General features: G+C 40.0%; 1 protein-coding gene across 5 annotated transcripts; it reads right to left on the bottom strand.

Annotated features, from left to right (window-relative positions):
• Positions 1-200: 200 nt before the first annotated feature.
• Positions 201-13,016, bottom strand: si:dkey-24p1.1 (uncharacterized protein LOC556718 homolog). 5 transcript variants are annotated; one of them, XM_035533893.1, is made up of 22 exons: positions 12,842-13,016; positions 12,700-12,729; positions 12,191-12,298; positions 11,899-12,098; positions 9,559-9,675; positions 8,515-8,598; positions 7,824-7,882; positions 7,322-7,693; positions 6,924-7,193; positions 5,972-6,229; positions 5,555-5,821; positions 5,003-5,278; positions 4,123-4,392; positions 3,657-3,926; positions 2,870-3,133; positions 2,621-2,699; positions 2,178-2,280; positions 1,843-1,967; positions 1,687-1,729; positions 1,479-1,570; positions 1,060-1,123; positions 201-805 (listed from the first exon to the last, which is right to left on the bottom strand). In XM_035533893.1, the coding sequence occupies exons 7-22, from the start codon at positions 7,855-7,857 to the stop codon at positions 557-559; spliced, it is 3,036 nt and encodes a 1,011-aa protein (XP_035389786.1). In that variant the 5' UTR covers positions 7,858-7,882; positions 8,515-8,598; positions 9,559-9,675; positions 11,899-12,098; positions 12,191-12,298; positions 12,700-12,729; positions 12,842-13,016; the 3' UTR covers positions 201-556. The 5 variants fall into 5 exon arrangements, with proteins under 5 accessions (XP_035389786.1, XP_035389789.1, XP_035389787.1 ...); XM_035533897.1 differs by having other exon boundaries at positions 692-805; positions 1,687-1,704; XM_035533896.1 differs by lacking the exon at positions 1,843-1,967 and having other exon boundaries at positions 1,687-1,704.
• Positions 13,017-14,123: the final 1,107 nt, after the last annotated feature.

The raw sequence follows: 14,123 nt of genomic DNA, 5'->3' as shown, positions 1-14,123 counted from the left end.
AAACACTTCATTTGCTTTCATGATCATTGCCTGCCTCGACTCCCCCGCATTCGTTTCCCTGTGTGTATAATGTCCTTTTCTGTCTAGTCTAGGTGTCCACCCTCGGTGCTGCGTCCGTAGTATTTCTGGTTTCACTGGACTGCTTTGTTTACTGCCGCACGCCACGCACCGTGACACAAACGATATATACCCAGTGTAGCTTGCTTTTTGTAAAACTTTATTTTCTGGTTAAAATGTTTTTTAATGGATTACATGATGACATAATAAAGTCAAACACGAACTGTATATACAATTACTGAAATCTTCCATATCAGCATCTTGTAAAATGCACACACACACAAAACTAATATGATCTACATCGGGCGTGCTTATTTGCAGTGGGGCAATGTTTACACAATATCGCCATTAAAAACTTCACACAAAACAGGTAAAAGCTGAGTAAAAAAGGGGAAAAAAGTAGCACATGAAAAAATTCTATCACCCCACATATCCTCACATTTCCTTCATCAATACCTAAGCGGATGACTCGGCTGCGTTTTTAACTGATATTGAGGAATCATTTGACCTGCGAGTATTCGGTTCTGACTTCCTCATCAGAACTGGAATTGCTTTGAGTGGACTTCGGTGTAAATTGCTTCGCGTTAGGACGCGGTGTTTCGGTGAAGACGACCGTGGAGTATTGTACTTTGTCCTCTTCCTCTTCCTCCTCGCTAGTGTCAGAATCCCAGTTCATGTATGTAGCAGCAGGCTTTTGTGCATTAGCACCAGATATGTTTTCATAATCGCCACTATCACTTTCTGCAGTCTGAAAGACAGACACACTCTGAAGTGACTTTTCTCCGAAATGTTTCCATGGATTATGCCTAACTGATACCCAAACCAAATCCAAATCTACAGAGCTGCCAATGATCTGACATTGTCCAGCTGTGATAATGTTAAAACTCGATTAACCGGCGGCTTACTTGTTTTTTAATGTAATATGTGTTGAATTGCGTGTATTTAGGATGTGTTGATTTAAAAGCGCCATGATCTGTAGTATGCGTTTTGAGATTAATTTACCTTTGTGTTTTGCATATCTTTGGAAACCACAGCGTAGACCGGTCCACTGTCTGTGTTGGGTTCACTAGGATAGAAATAATTCTGTGTAAACATTTTTGTTTAAAGTAAGTATATGTCTGGCACAAAGCTTCATTATTAGTTTAGTCTGTTAGTTTTTCCAGTTATTTTATTTTTAAAACAATGTCTTTGTTGAGTTTTTACAAACTTTAGAATAAAATTCTTATAGTACCGTATAGCAAATATAAATATTTAAAAAACAAATGAACAAACACCCCCCAACCAAACAAAAACTACTTATACAAGTACACCACTTGTAAGATGATTCATTACAGGACACAGCATTAGGCAATGAACATAAAGTATGTTGGTTACTTGCTAGTATTTACATCTTGCTAATATTTAATTTCACATGAAATTACCTTTTATTCGGATTACTTTTATTCTTGAACTGCAAGGTTGCAAAGTTAGTAGAGGTGGTGGTTGGAATGCCCTCTGTGCTTGGAAGCCCCTTCTGTGAAGTCCGTGAAATTGGATACGTTAGCACAGCATGACCTTGTTTGTGGGAGCAAATCATGCTTCTTGTTATGGGATATAAAAAATGAAAAAAGGTCTAAACAGTTTTCCTACCTGCATGGTTTGTGGCAACTGTGCAAAATCATACACTGTGTGACTGTGAGAAAGTAACCATAAAACAAACAAGAGCAAATCAGGCATTCTAAAGGTGTTATAAATGTGTTTGGCACTCCTGCTTCTGCACGTGTACATGGATCAGGATTCACTAACATTGCGACTGTGGTATCCCTGCTGGGTGAACCATGTAGTGCAGTAGCCAGTGACTGATGGTCTCTGAGTTGAGATGACACTTCTCTTTCCATCATCAAGTTCTCCCTATTGTTGTTTTGTGAGATCTGCACAGAACTTAGCTTGTTAATCTACATAGTCTTTGACTCTCTTTATTTCTTGTCTAGACATTCCCACACAACTGATGAAAGTAATTGCTCTGAATTAAGGCTAACATCAATGCAATAACTAAAAACAAAAACAAACGTTTTGAGTTCCGTGATGAATTTCGTCATAAACAAATTGTTAAGTCTTGAGATAAATAGAGGGAAATTAACCAATGAGAGGAAGTTTGCTACTGTAGAAGATCGTGACAGGGTTTCTGAGAAGAAAAATGAACTATTATCATCTTGTTCAGAAGCTCTTTTTCTCAAGAGGAATCTGTGAAATGAAAGAAAAATGAACATATATAAAACAATAATTTAAATATTAAAGTGGGAAAAATTGTATTTATATATTTTTCAGGCAGATTTATAGTCTTCTGTAGGCAAATATTATTATTTTTATTTATAGATATTTATTTGTATTCTATTTCAAACACAAATGCACACATTTGTAAATAAAATCTGTGGAACTGAAAATTAGGGGTCTAAATTTTTACTGTCAGCAGAAATGTTTCCTTTTTTAATATACTGTGCCACATGCCTTTATAAATGTTTCAATATTATTATATGTTTATTGTAATATTTGGCAGAATTTTGTACAGCAGAGAAGTTCATACCTACACAGCAGAAACACGCCAGCAATCACAAAGCAGATGGAAAATACAGGAATCAGCACCTGAAAGAGCTTTAAAAGAGCTGTACACCAGCACAAGCAAAAACTTTAAAGGATTTAGCAATTTTTACACAAAGAATTACTTTTTTATTTTCTGCTTGCAACTTCTGTTACATTATCTTTTTTTTCATATAAATTCTCCTACCAATTTATTGTCAATGTATTAACAGATTTGAATGTAATATATACGCACGGTTAAGAAACAGCTCGACTCTTTCCGAAGTCCCCATGCCTATGTCGTTTTTTGCAGAACAGTAGTAGATTCCTGGGCTTTGAGGGTGAACCGTGTAGTTCTGATGTGTAGACAAGGCTGTTGTGTTGTCTTCCAGCCTGTACCAAGCGTAAGATGTGGCTGGTGGGTCACACTGCACACTACATGTCAGATGCACTGGAAGGGTCTGCGCCCACATAGATGACATGTATGTGATGTTATGGATTATTTTTGTGGATGGGCGATCTGAGGAAAAACAAACGTTTTATATGATGAATATCTTTTAAGGGAAGAAACCACCTTTGATCTGGTACATAATATGTAATCATAATAAGACAATAATAAAGAGAGAACTATTAAATGAATCCTGCAGCTCACTTTTCTGAATCATGGTTCTTTCAGATTTGTATTTGTACATGTGAGGTACCTCATGAATCTGGTGTTTACCTCACTCCCTCACACAAGTTGTGCAGGCTGTGTGATTGCTCCTATTGACTGACTATGCCCCCCGCCCCAAACAAAATTAGAAGCTAAAACTTCCAAAATTGTATTATTCAGTGTATAACCATGTCTTTAATCAGACTTTATGTTTAGCCACCAATATAGTACTCTACTTTGTGCCACAGTATTGAAGTTGACAGAGACTGATGTTAACATGAAACTTCAGTGACCTGAGTTCATATGCTTTACAGTCATCTATCTATGTCTTCTGCAAATTGTGCCATTTTCCATTAGTACAAGAGCTAACATTATATGAAAGTATACGTACACTTGACTCTGATATGAACTGGTGCGGACTGATTAATGCCAAGGTTATTTCTGGCAATGCAGATGTAATCCCCAGAGTGTGATGCATTGAGTGGATGTATAGTTAGTGTCTTTCCCTGTCCGGCTGTCTCTCTATGTGCCTCAGATAATTTTTCCCATGTGTACGAGGACACGCTGGGCTCCGAATGGGCTTCACAAGAGAGCATCAGATGATTTCCCTCCTTCAGCTCTTGCCCAGGTTGGGTTTGCACATGTACATTTTTAGGGGCATCTGAAAAGATGAGGCAGATCTGCCAATTTAGGATGGGTCATTCAACTTTTTCACTTTCATGATTTAGCTATACATGTTAATTTTCATTGTGCATCCTTAATATTTTTTTTTTCCATTAACAATGCTTTCATTATATCTTATTTTGGCTATATTTATAACTTTCACCATATGATAAGTAAGAGAACGTTTTACTTACACAAAACCTTCAGTTGCTCTGTTATGGAGTTTTCTCCCTCTGTGTTTTGCGCTGTGCAGGTGTATTGACCTGCTGTTGACTTGGATGCATTAACAAAGAACTTGAGAGTGTTACTCTGGTTCCTGACCAGCTCTACAGGTTTATTTCCTGGGTTTGTGAGATTTAGCGTGATGTTTGCCACTGGAGAGCTTTCTACAGTGCAACTAACAGTAAGCAATTCATACTCGTTTAAGACTTTTGCCATTGTCAGTTTAGGTAATTTTGGGGCATCTATGAAATAAATGTTGGGACAAGAGATTAGGAGAAACACACACACACACACACACACACACACACAAATAAAAAATAAACAAACAAACAAAAAATATATATACACATATATATTGTTTCAGTGAAATGTTTGTACTGGATGTAAGTTTTTCATAGTCTTAAATTATTGAAATGGTGCAAGTAGACTATCTACCTCTCTATCTATCTATAGCCCATGGTGGCATGGGCTTTTTCACACCGTCATGTTCTTTCTAAACAGTTCTGATCAAATTTTATTGTATTTGTTTGCCTATAGTGTACTATATAGGGAATAAAAAGTAGCCATATAGGCTTAGTTGCATATTTAATCAGAGAAGCTTTCACCCTTCAGCTATTTGTTAGTGTTCTTTTTTTGTTTTTTTTGGTGTATTCTCTTTAAGACCAAGAAATGATTGAGTTGAACATTTAAAATGCATGAATCGGAAAGGGCCAAAACATGAATCATACCTAAATCAACTTGGAAAAATTTGGAAAACAAGAAATATCTCACATATTTACACCCCACCTTACATGGTTTTAAGTAGTACTGAACAAATTCACTGAAAATGTAAAGCAAAAATGAAGAACTTACAGAGAACTTTAAGTCTGAACGCTGTGGAGTTTGATCCCATACCAATTACATTTCTGGGGCTGCACATATACCATCCAGCATCTTGAATGGTCACGTTCTCAACCAGATACTCCCGGAGAGTGCGTGAACGTTCAACATAATTTTTCCCATGCTCTGGCTTATGGAACCAGGAGTAATCGCTAGGCTCAGGATTGGCATCAGATACACAGGTGAGATTTAGGGATAAGTGCAGCTTCACTGTGACTTTGCCATCAATGTAAGTGTCTTGTGGACGATCTGTAGAGAGAACAACAGACAGATTTTGAAAAATGTGTATTCCAAGAAATCTGATAACACCAATTAATTTATTTTGTAGGTTGGAAACATCTCCATGGTATAGGGCCCATGCACAGAAGACTGATACTCCTGTTTCTACAACATTTGTATTTATGATCCTAACAGAAAGTTATTTTCAACATTCAAGATTACAGTAAAATATTTAATCTTACATATAAGGAATGTTAGTATTAAAGTGAAAACTATTTTTTGTCAAAAATATAGTACAGTACTTACACTTTACAGATACTTCAATTTTGTTGGAGTCTGCTACCCCTACATAATTTTTGGCCTGACAATGGTACCATCCTTTATGCTTTTTCTCTACGTTTTGGATGAAGAGTGTATTACTGTAGTTCGCAGTGTCGCTGCCATCTTTATACCACCTGAAGGACCCCGGCATGACTGATGGATTGCTGTCGTGTACCAGGCATTTCAGTGTAAGGCTGTCCCCCACTTTGACATCAGCAGGTTCTAACTTGGCCTGGACTTCTTTAGGAGCATCTGAAAAGTAAAATGGTGTCATTTTTGCAGTCTTGCTTCAATGTCCACAATTTAATTTCTGGCTTAGTTCAATTTACAATACTTTTTTTTCCCAGTGTATTATTCTTAATACATTAATTCTCGATTATTTTTTAAGGTACCAGGACTTACAAGTAACATTGATTGCAAATGTTTGTGAATCTTCCTTCCCGTATTTGTTGTTGGCTTGACAGTAGTATATTCCACTGTGGATTTGTTTTGCACTGTCCAAGGTGAACATATCTGAAGATAGGAAGGGTTCGCTTTGATTGACTTTAAACCATGTGAAGGCAGCGTTTGGGTTGGCTTTGCTTGAGCAGGAGATGGTGACACTTTCTCCCTCTTTCACATCCTTAGATTTTACATCTACTTTTGTATCTTTGGGTGCATCTAGATAAATAAATGAATAAAAAGAAAAAAAACAGTACCCCTGAAAAATGTTTTCTATCGCAGTTTGCCACTCAAGGGTGGACATTACAGAATCATACAAAGTCTAAAATCTTATTTCAGTTTAGAAAATACAGTATTTAGGAACTTTCTATTACTATTGCAATTACAGAATCCCTATTTTTTTTTTTTTTAACTTTGGGAATCTTATTATAGGAAAGCCCGGAACATATCCTAAAATGACAAGGACAATGAAGAGAGATAATCCAAAAACAATTATAGATAGGTTGATAATCTGTTATCTGGGACATACAGAATGCCGTGGCGATTTGCATTGGAATTAATAAAAAATATCATGACCTGCTTTGGAGATGCCTAAGAAACAAAGGGCTCTGCTCATTGTATTAAGTTACTAATGCTTTGTCCTTCACTTCTTTGTTTATGTTCTAGGGATGCCGCACACAGCTATCAATCATCAGCAGCTAATGTCCTGAAAATCACCTCACTAAACTCACTGTGTGCACAGAGTCTACTAACTCTCTTATTTGTTACACATTACAAACTGGTGTAACGTGTTTGTACAGTGCTAACCCTGATTTGTAAATGAACAAAATTTCTGAATGTAAAGAAGTATATATTTATACAGTATAAATTAAATGCATAAATTATTTCTAATTCTGTTTCCATCTATACCCACATTCCACTGCCAGAGTGACATTCCGGGCCAGACAGCCATCTTTGCTTTTCGCTAGATGACATGATAACGTTCTCCCATTGTCCAACCAGCTCACGTTCAACTTCAGCTCACTGATATGTTTATCATCTGTGACGGAAATTGGTGCATTTATGCTGGACGGGTCCCATTCAGGTGCAAATCCACACTGCTTTGATGTTGAGCAGCGCAATGTCACAGTATCATGTTCCTTGACTGGTCCAGATGACTTAAGGTCGATCTTGCAGGGATTGTCTAGAGGGCCAACACAGCACAACAAACCCCCTCAAATCCAACAAACCTATCAAAATCTAACATGAAGACCCTAATAAATTCCCAATCCACTCCCCTAACAAATATGCATAAAACATCACAAAACTTACCCTTCACTGTCAGACTCATATTCATTTTACTCATGTACCTGTATCCTTGATCTATGAGCCTGAACTGATATGCACCGCTGTCATTCTTTTGCAAATGATTAATCCTTAAACTGCAGGAACCCTGGTCCTGAGAAAGGAATTCCACTCTTCCAGAATACTCAGAAGCCTGAGGTTGATCTGGTTTGTTACTGTATACAATGGTCCCCTCAAACTTTTCCCCATTCCAAATAGCATCCTTAAACCAGAGCATATATTTCATTTCCTGAAAATCATGTGTACAGTTGATTGTGACACATAAGCCCTCCTGTTTTGTTGCAGCTTCCTCTTGTATAGTTATTTTATTTGTTAAGGCAATGTTTAGACACAGTGTGACTGAGGGAAGAAACCAGATCATAGTCAATTATTATTATTATTATTATTATTGTTGTTGTTAAGTAACAATTTAATAGTTTAATAGTCTCTCTTTTACTTGTTTTTTAAATGAATGACATGCTGTACATACCAAGCAGGTAGAAAATTCTCCAGACAGTATCCATCGTTTATAGCCCTCAGTGTGATATGCTGCTTGTGGAACATGAGACGTTTGCATTTGTAACTATTTTGGCTTTGGTTCTTAGAACCTCTGATGTGATCAGGAAACATCAATTCTTCACTTTGGCACATCACAGCTGCAAGTGACTCATTCTCTATGCATAAGCTTTGTGGTGTAACAATTCTAGTGGAACTGAAACCTATTCTTGCAGAAACGTATAGCACTAAATTGTAATAACAATAAATATCCTTTTACATTTGATAGGGTTAATTTCAAAATTGAATATATTTATGAAATTGTTTAATTTATTCTTAATTTTTTTTTAATGAAAAGGATGCATATTTATGCAAAAAAAATATTCATACAGCTGCCTATATTACTGCAAAAATGTCAAATGCTTTCTAACTTTTTCTGTTAATTGCTGCTTTCTCTTAATGTAATCTAAGATATATTATATATATTAAAAAAATATTCAACATAAAATATAATGCTTAGTAATAATCAACTGTATGTTACTATTACAACTGTCCTGCTAAATTATGAAATTTCAAAATACATTTGTGGGATTGTTGAAGGTGTTTCAATAAGAATATGTGTCAGCATGCTGAAAAATAATGAACAGCCTACAATGTACAATTAAAAACCATGAAAAACAAATTACCTTATAGGTAAATCCAGCTGTTAACAGATGGCATCACAGACTCCAAATGACAATAAGTATTTGCCTAGCATAAGAAAATACCCCCTGAAAACAAAAGAAGAACTACCAGTGAAATAAAAGGAGAACTTCCACCTGTGCTGTGTTTGCATGATCACACACACAGAAAAATATATTCCTGGTGAAGATGAGAAAATATACTAACATCGTGCACATAAATATGTGTACAGACGCTTACTTCGTGTATCAGAAATTTGTACTGGGATACATTACAAAACAAAAACACACAAAGGCAAACTAGGGAAACAGGGTAGGAACTAAGGCTAGGGAACACGAAGGCTAAGATAAACACAAAGACATGGAGCACAAAGAAACAACCAAACATTAATTCAAACAATAAACCATGAAACAGCAAAACAAACAGTCAAACCTCCAAACAAACAATGAACAGCAACGACCAAGGCACACAGCAGGGTTTAAATACATGAACTAGAAATGAGGGAGAGGTGTACGCAATCACTTTGAGAACAAAAACGAAACTATGGAACGGAACAAACACAAGACATAGAAAACACGGAACATGGAAGGGACTGATCGTGACAGTTAGCAAATATCTTCAGGAGTGACCCAGGTCAAAATAATAAACCAAACCCACACTAATGAAATAAAACTACACACTAACTAACTCAAACAACACAAGAAACATACAACACTTTCCTAACTACCTGACAAACAGAGGCAAAACCCACACCCAACAAAAATGGCAGTCAATCCCTACCACCAGTGTGCAACACCAAAGTACTAAACAAACAATATTTACACTCTTTATACAATCTATATATGTGTACACACACACACACACACACACACACACACACACACACACACACACACACACACACACACACACACACACACACACACACACCAACTACCGAACCAGGAGGGGTGAAGCCAAAGATGAAGTCCAAAAATGGGGGAAACTAGCTTATACACAAAAGTCATACAAAAGTTCAAATCAAGCCAAACAAAACAAACAAAACTAACTCCCTTCTCGCTTCTCTTCCTCTCTTGTGGGAGGGACCATTAAATAGGAGCAGTGTCTCAAAAACCCATCGAGGAATGGGGCAAAGTCCCAAACGGGGGGAAATCCTGGCAGTAAACCTGGAACACACACACACACACACACACACACACATCTTTCCGTAACAATACTCATCCAGTAGGTGATGGAACAAACAGTCTCCAGTTCCCACTGTGGCTTCAGTGGGTGTCACACATACAGGACTAATTGGCTTTTTCAGTCATGCACCCTTCTTGCATGAAGTCATATTAAGTTCCCTTGGCTAAAAACCCATTCCCTCCTCATATCCTGGTCCTGGTCAGAAATTACTTCCTTGTCATTTCCTCAGTCTCCATGTAATTCTGTCAGGTGTGGTGAAAGACAAACGCAGGTAAACTGATTTTAATAATGAAGAGGAGCAATCCAAAGACATAGTTGAAATACGAGCAAAGGTAAAATCCAGATAACAGGCAAACAAATCCAACAGGGCACTGGCAAAGAGTAAATCAAAATAAAGGCATAAGAGTCCAATAACCAAAATAGCAATCAAAAAATATAAATGCTCAGACACATAAGGCAAGCAGATGAGTCTTTGCAATGACAGACACAGTGAATACACTGGTCTTACAGTGGCATGAAAAAGTGTTTGCCCCCTTCCTGAGCTTATTTTTTTGCATGTTTGTCACTTAAATGTTTCAGATCATCAAACAAATGTAAACACTAGACAAAGATAATACAAGTAAACACAAAATGTAGTTTTTATTATTATTATTATTAAGGAAAAAAAAAATCCAAACCTACGTGGCCATGTGTGAAAAAGTGATTGCCCCCTAAACCCAATAACTGGCTGGGTCACCCTTAGCAGCAACAACTGCAATCAATCGTTTGCGATAACTTCTTTGCAGAATTGTTCTAATTCAGCCATATTGTTGGGTTTTCAAGCATGAACCACCTTTTTAAGGTCATGCCACAGCATTTCAATCGGATTCAGGTCAGGACTTTGACTAGGCCACTCCAAAGTCATTTTGTTTTTCTTAAGCCATTCAGAGGTGGACTTGCTGGTGTGTTTTGGATCAGTGTCCTGCTGCAGAACCCAAGTGTGCTTCAGCTTGAGGCCACGAACAGATGGCCAGACATTCTCCTTCAGAATTTTTTGGTAGACAGCAGAATTCATGGTTCCATTTACCACAGCAAGTCTTACAGGTCCTGAAGTTGCAAAACAGCCCCAGACCATCACGCTACCACCACATTTTACTGTTGGTATGATGTTTGTTTTCTGAAATGCTGTGTTACTTTTACGCCAGATGTAATGGGGCATATACCTTCTAAAAAGTTCAACTTTTGTCTCGTCAGACCACAGATCAATCACTTTTTCACACAGGGCCATGTAGGTTTGGATTTTTGTTTTTCCCTTAATAAAAACCTTCATTTGAAAACTGCAATTTGTGTTTACTTGTGTTATCTTCGTCTAATGCACTGCCTGGCCAAAAAAAAAAAGCTCACACTCTAATATTTCGTTGGACCGCCTTTAGCTTTGATCACGGCACACATTTGCTGCGGCATCGTTTCCACTAGCTTCTGCAATTTCACATTTATTTCTGTCCAGAGTTGCATTAATTTTTCCCGAAGATCTTGTATTGATGATGGAAGATTTGGACCACTGTGCAAAATAGTCTTCTGCAGCACATTCCAAAGATTCTCAGTGGGGTTCAGGTCTGGACTCTGGTGGCCAATCCATGTGTGAAAATGATGTCTCATGCTCCCTGAACCACTTTTTCACAATTTGAGCCTGATGAATCCTGGCATTGTCATTTTGGAATATACCCATGCCATCAGGGAAGAAAAAAATCCATTGATGGAATAACCTGGTCGTTCAGTGTATTCAAGGAGTCAGCTGACCTCATTCTTTGGTCACACAACGTTGCTGAACATAAACCTGACCAACTGCTGCAACCATCGCTGTCATTCTTTGCTTCCTGCTACACGCGCAAATGTTTTTTTTTTCTTTTTTTCCCCTTCACACATTTTCTCTGTTAGTTTGAGACCCACAAAAGAAGGCGATGCAAGATCCTGTGTAAGTGAATTATTTTTTTTTCGTGTTAAAAGGATGACATTGCATGCACAAACAGTAGCATCCATGTGTATGTGTGCAACATTCCACGCATGCATGCGTGCAAGCTTACACAAACGCATGTGGGAAGTGTCTAAGCAACCTTTTAAATAAATTATATTATATTATAAAAATTATGGTATGTATTTAATTATCTGTTTTAGTTTTAGTATGTTTGATGCATTTTATCTTAACTGAAAAACATAACTGACACCTCAGTTCAACTCAGGACCACTGGGAACTTCTCCCGATGGATGGGGTCCAGCTGCTCCAATATGTCCAGCCGGGGTCCAGGAGGCGACCAGCCCACACACGGAGATTCTTTGTCAGTGCCGGCGTCCCGGACTGCTCTCTGCTGACCCACTGATGCTGCTCTCTGGGCAGTGTCTGCTTCCAGCCCTCGGGCAGAAGCACCTTAAACGAACAAACAGACGCATCGTGAATACGGGCTTGCCGTTTTCCTCAACCTACCACAAAAGCACCAGAAGCGGGGTGGTGCTACTCACCTCAGGAGTGAGCACTGGCTGCGTTTGCGAAGGATGCTTTTCCGGTTCAGCCGTCGGCAGGGAGCGGCTGGGGTGGGGCAGGGACCTCCGGAGCAGAGGAAGAGGGAGCTGGAACAACACGCATTAATGAGCTTAGAAAAGGGCAAAAGATGTCACTTAACATCACATAACTGGTGCACGTCAGCCTGCAGGGACGACTGACATCCAAGAAGCCTGAAAGTATCTAATGCTACTGAAGCCTAAAAGCATTGAGTGCTACTGAAGTGTGAGCCGCTCCCAAACCCACCCGTCGACGATGATGACGACAGCAGCGTCAAGCAAATCTATGTCGTCATGTGCAGCTACGTTAATTTAATAAGCAGATGAAATGAAGATGACACAGTTTTAGCCAGCAAACATGAAGAGCACCGCTTAACATGCATTTAGTGATTTAATGATTAAGTGAAGAATGAATTAATGACCGTGCAGGGTGAAATAGAGACCTATCACCACCATCTCGCATCACCTACCTCACTGCTTCCATGTCCTTCCCATTATAGCTGCATTACAATGCATCACAACAAAACAAGTTACAGTCAGGACAAACAACAAGACAGACCTTTAATTTTATACTTGTATAGTTCACTCAGTCCATTCAGAAGGACAACTCACCTTCAGTCTCCAGTTCCATGGACACAGCCAGCAGGTCGGCATCGGAAGGCTATTGTTCCATCTCCAGCCGTGTGAGTTCCACGGCCAGCAGCCGAACACAGGACCCTTCTGACGTCAGCCACGCCCCGGAGCTTTCCAATGCGGAGCTGCTGGTTGTGGAACTCTGACGGCTGGAGACACCTGCGTACAGACACAAGGAGCAATTTCAGTCACCAGAAAGGAGTCACATTCAAAGGCACTCAATGACTCGGTCATCCACACACACACACACACACACACACACCTGAAAGATGGGGTGCTGGTGCCCGAGCAGGCACCGACGGACAGGCAGTCACAGAGCTCGTCTGCGGACGGCGATCTCCTTCACATCTCTGCGCTGGATGTATTTTTGCAGCGCCTCCATCTTGCTCCCAGGCCTCACCTTCTGCCGCTGGATCCACTGAACGTAGCTGGATTAACAAAACCGCACGTGTAACTGCAAAACCTTCCATGTTCCAATGCTGCTCTGTTTGTCCTGCGTGAATACATTACATACCTCCTCTTCTCCCTGTCCTTACCCTCGTACAGGTCCCTGTACGAGACGCTCTGGTGTTCCCCGAAGCCGTCGAGACGGTGGTCCTCCCGCCCAGGAGAGGAGGACCCGTCCCTGGTCCGGCGCTCCCCGACGGTTCTCGTCACGTCGTGGAAGAGGCTCGCGTACTGGACCAGGGCGTCCTTGTTCGCCATGGCAGGGAACATCAAAGTCTCTCCACCCTTGCGCTCCCGTTGATGGGCTGCCAACACCATGACAGCATATCCCATGGTCAGCAGCCATTTGAATGTTTGACCCCGGTACTGCCAGAACTGGACTGTGCTCTCGGTCAGCACCAGCCGGGTGTTCCCAGGGTCACCCCTGCTCGCCACCACGCGGTCTTTGGTGTCCTCCATCACCCTCTCGGCGCTCCAAGCCCGAGACTGGGGCCGGCCGCTGCTTGTAGGCCTCGGACTGCTCCACGGCCTCGGGCGAAAGCTGGAGGGTGAGCTTGCCGGAGGTCTCACGCCTGAATGAGGGCTTGTAATCCATTTTGTCCTAAAGGGGACGAGAGAGGAAGAGGCACAAGGGCACGCACTCACACACGTCTGTGGAGACAAAAGACGACGCGCGCACGCGTGAAACTTTGACAGGCTACTAACTTGAATCGCTGGTCGATACCCAAACTGTAGAAAGAAGAACACACAGCAGTGCCAAATACAGATTAACGCCGACACGGCCGCGTTTTGCTTGGTGAACACTTAGAATGAA

Source organism: Electrophorus electricus, chromosome 15 (genome assembly GCF_013358815.1).
Source record: "Electrophorus electricus isolate fEleEle1 chromosome 15, fEleEle1.pri, whole genome shotgun sequence".
NCBI lineage: Eukaryota > Metazoa > Chordata > Actinopteri > Gymnotiformes > Gymnotidae > Electrophorus > Electrophorus electricus.
The sequence above is the reverse complement of the archived record's forward strand: the minus strand, read 5'-3'. Positions and strand labels throughout refer to the sequence as shown.

What these genes read in the sequence shown, in the direction of transcription:
- si:dkey-24p1.1 (XM_035533893.1), bottom strand. Translation starts at nt 7,857, where the DNA reads ATGGATACTGTCTGGAGAATTTTCTACCTGCTTG. An exon ending in AGTTCATATCAGAGTCAAGT is followed by an intron (nt 3,134 to 3,656) that starts GTACGTATACTT and finishes GTTTTTCCTCAG; the next exon opens with ATCGCCCATCCACAAAAATA. An exon ending in GGCGTGTTTCTGCTGTGTAG is followed by an intron (nt 2,281 to 2,620) that starts GTATGAACTTCT and finishes TTCATTTCACAG; the next exon opens with ATTCCTCTTGAGAAAAAGAG.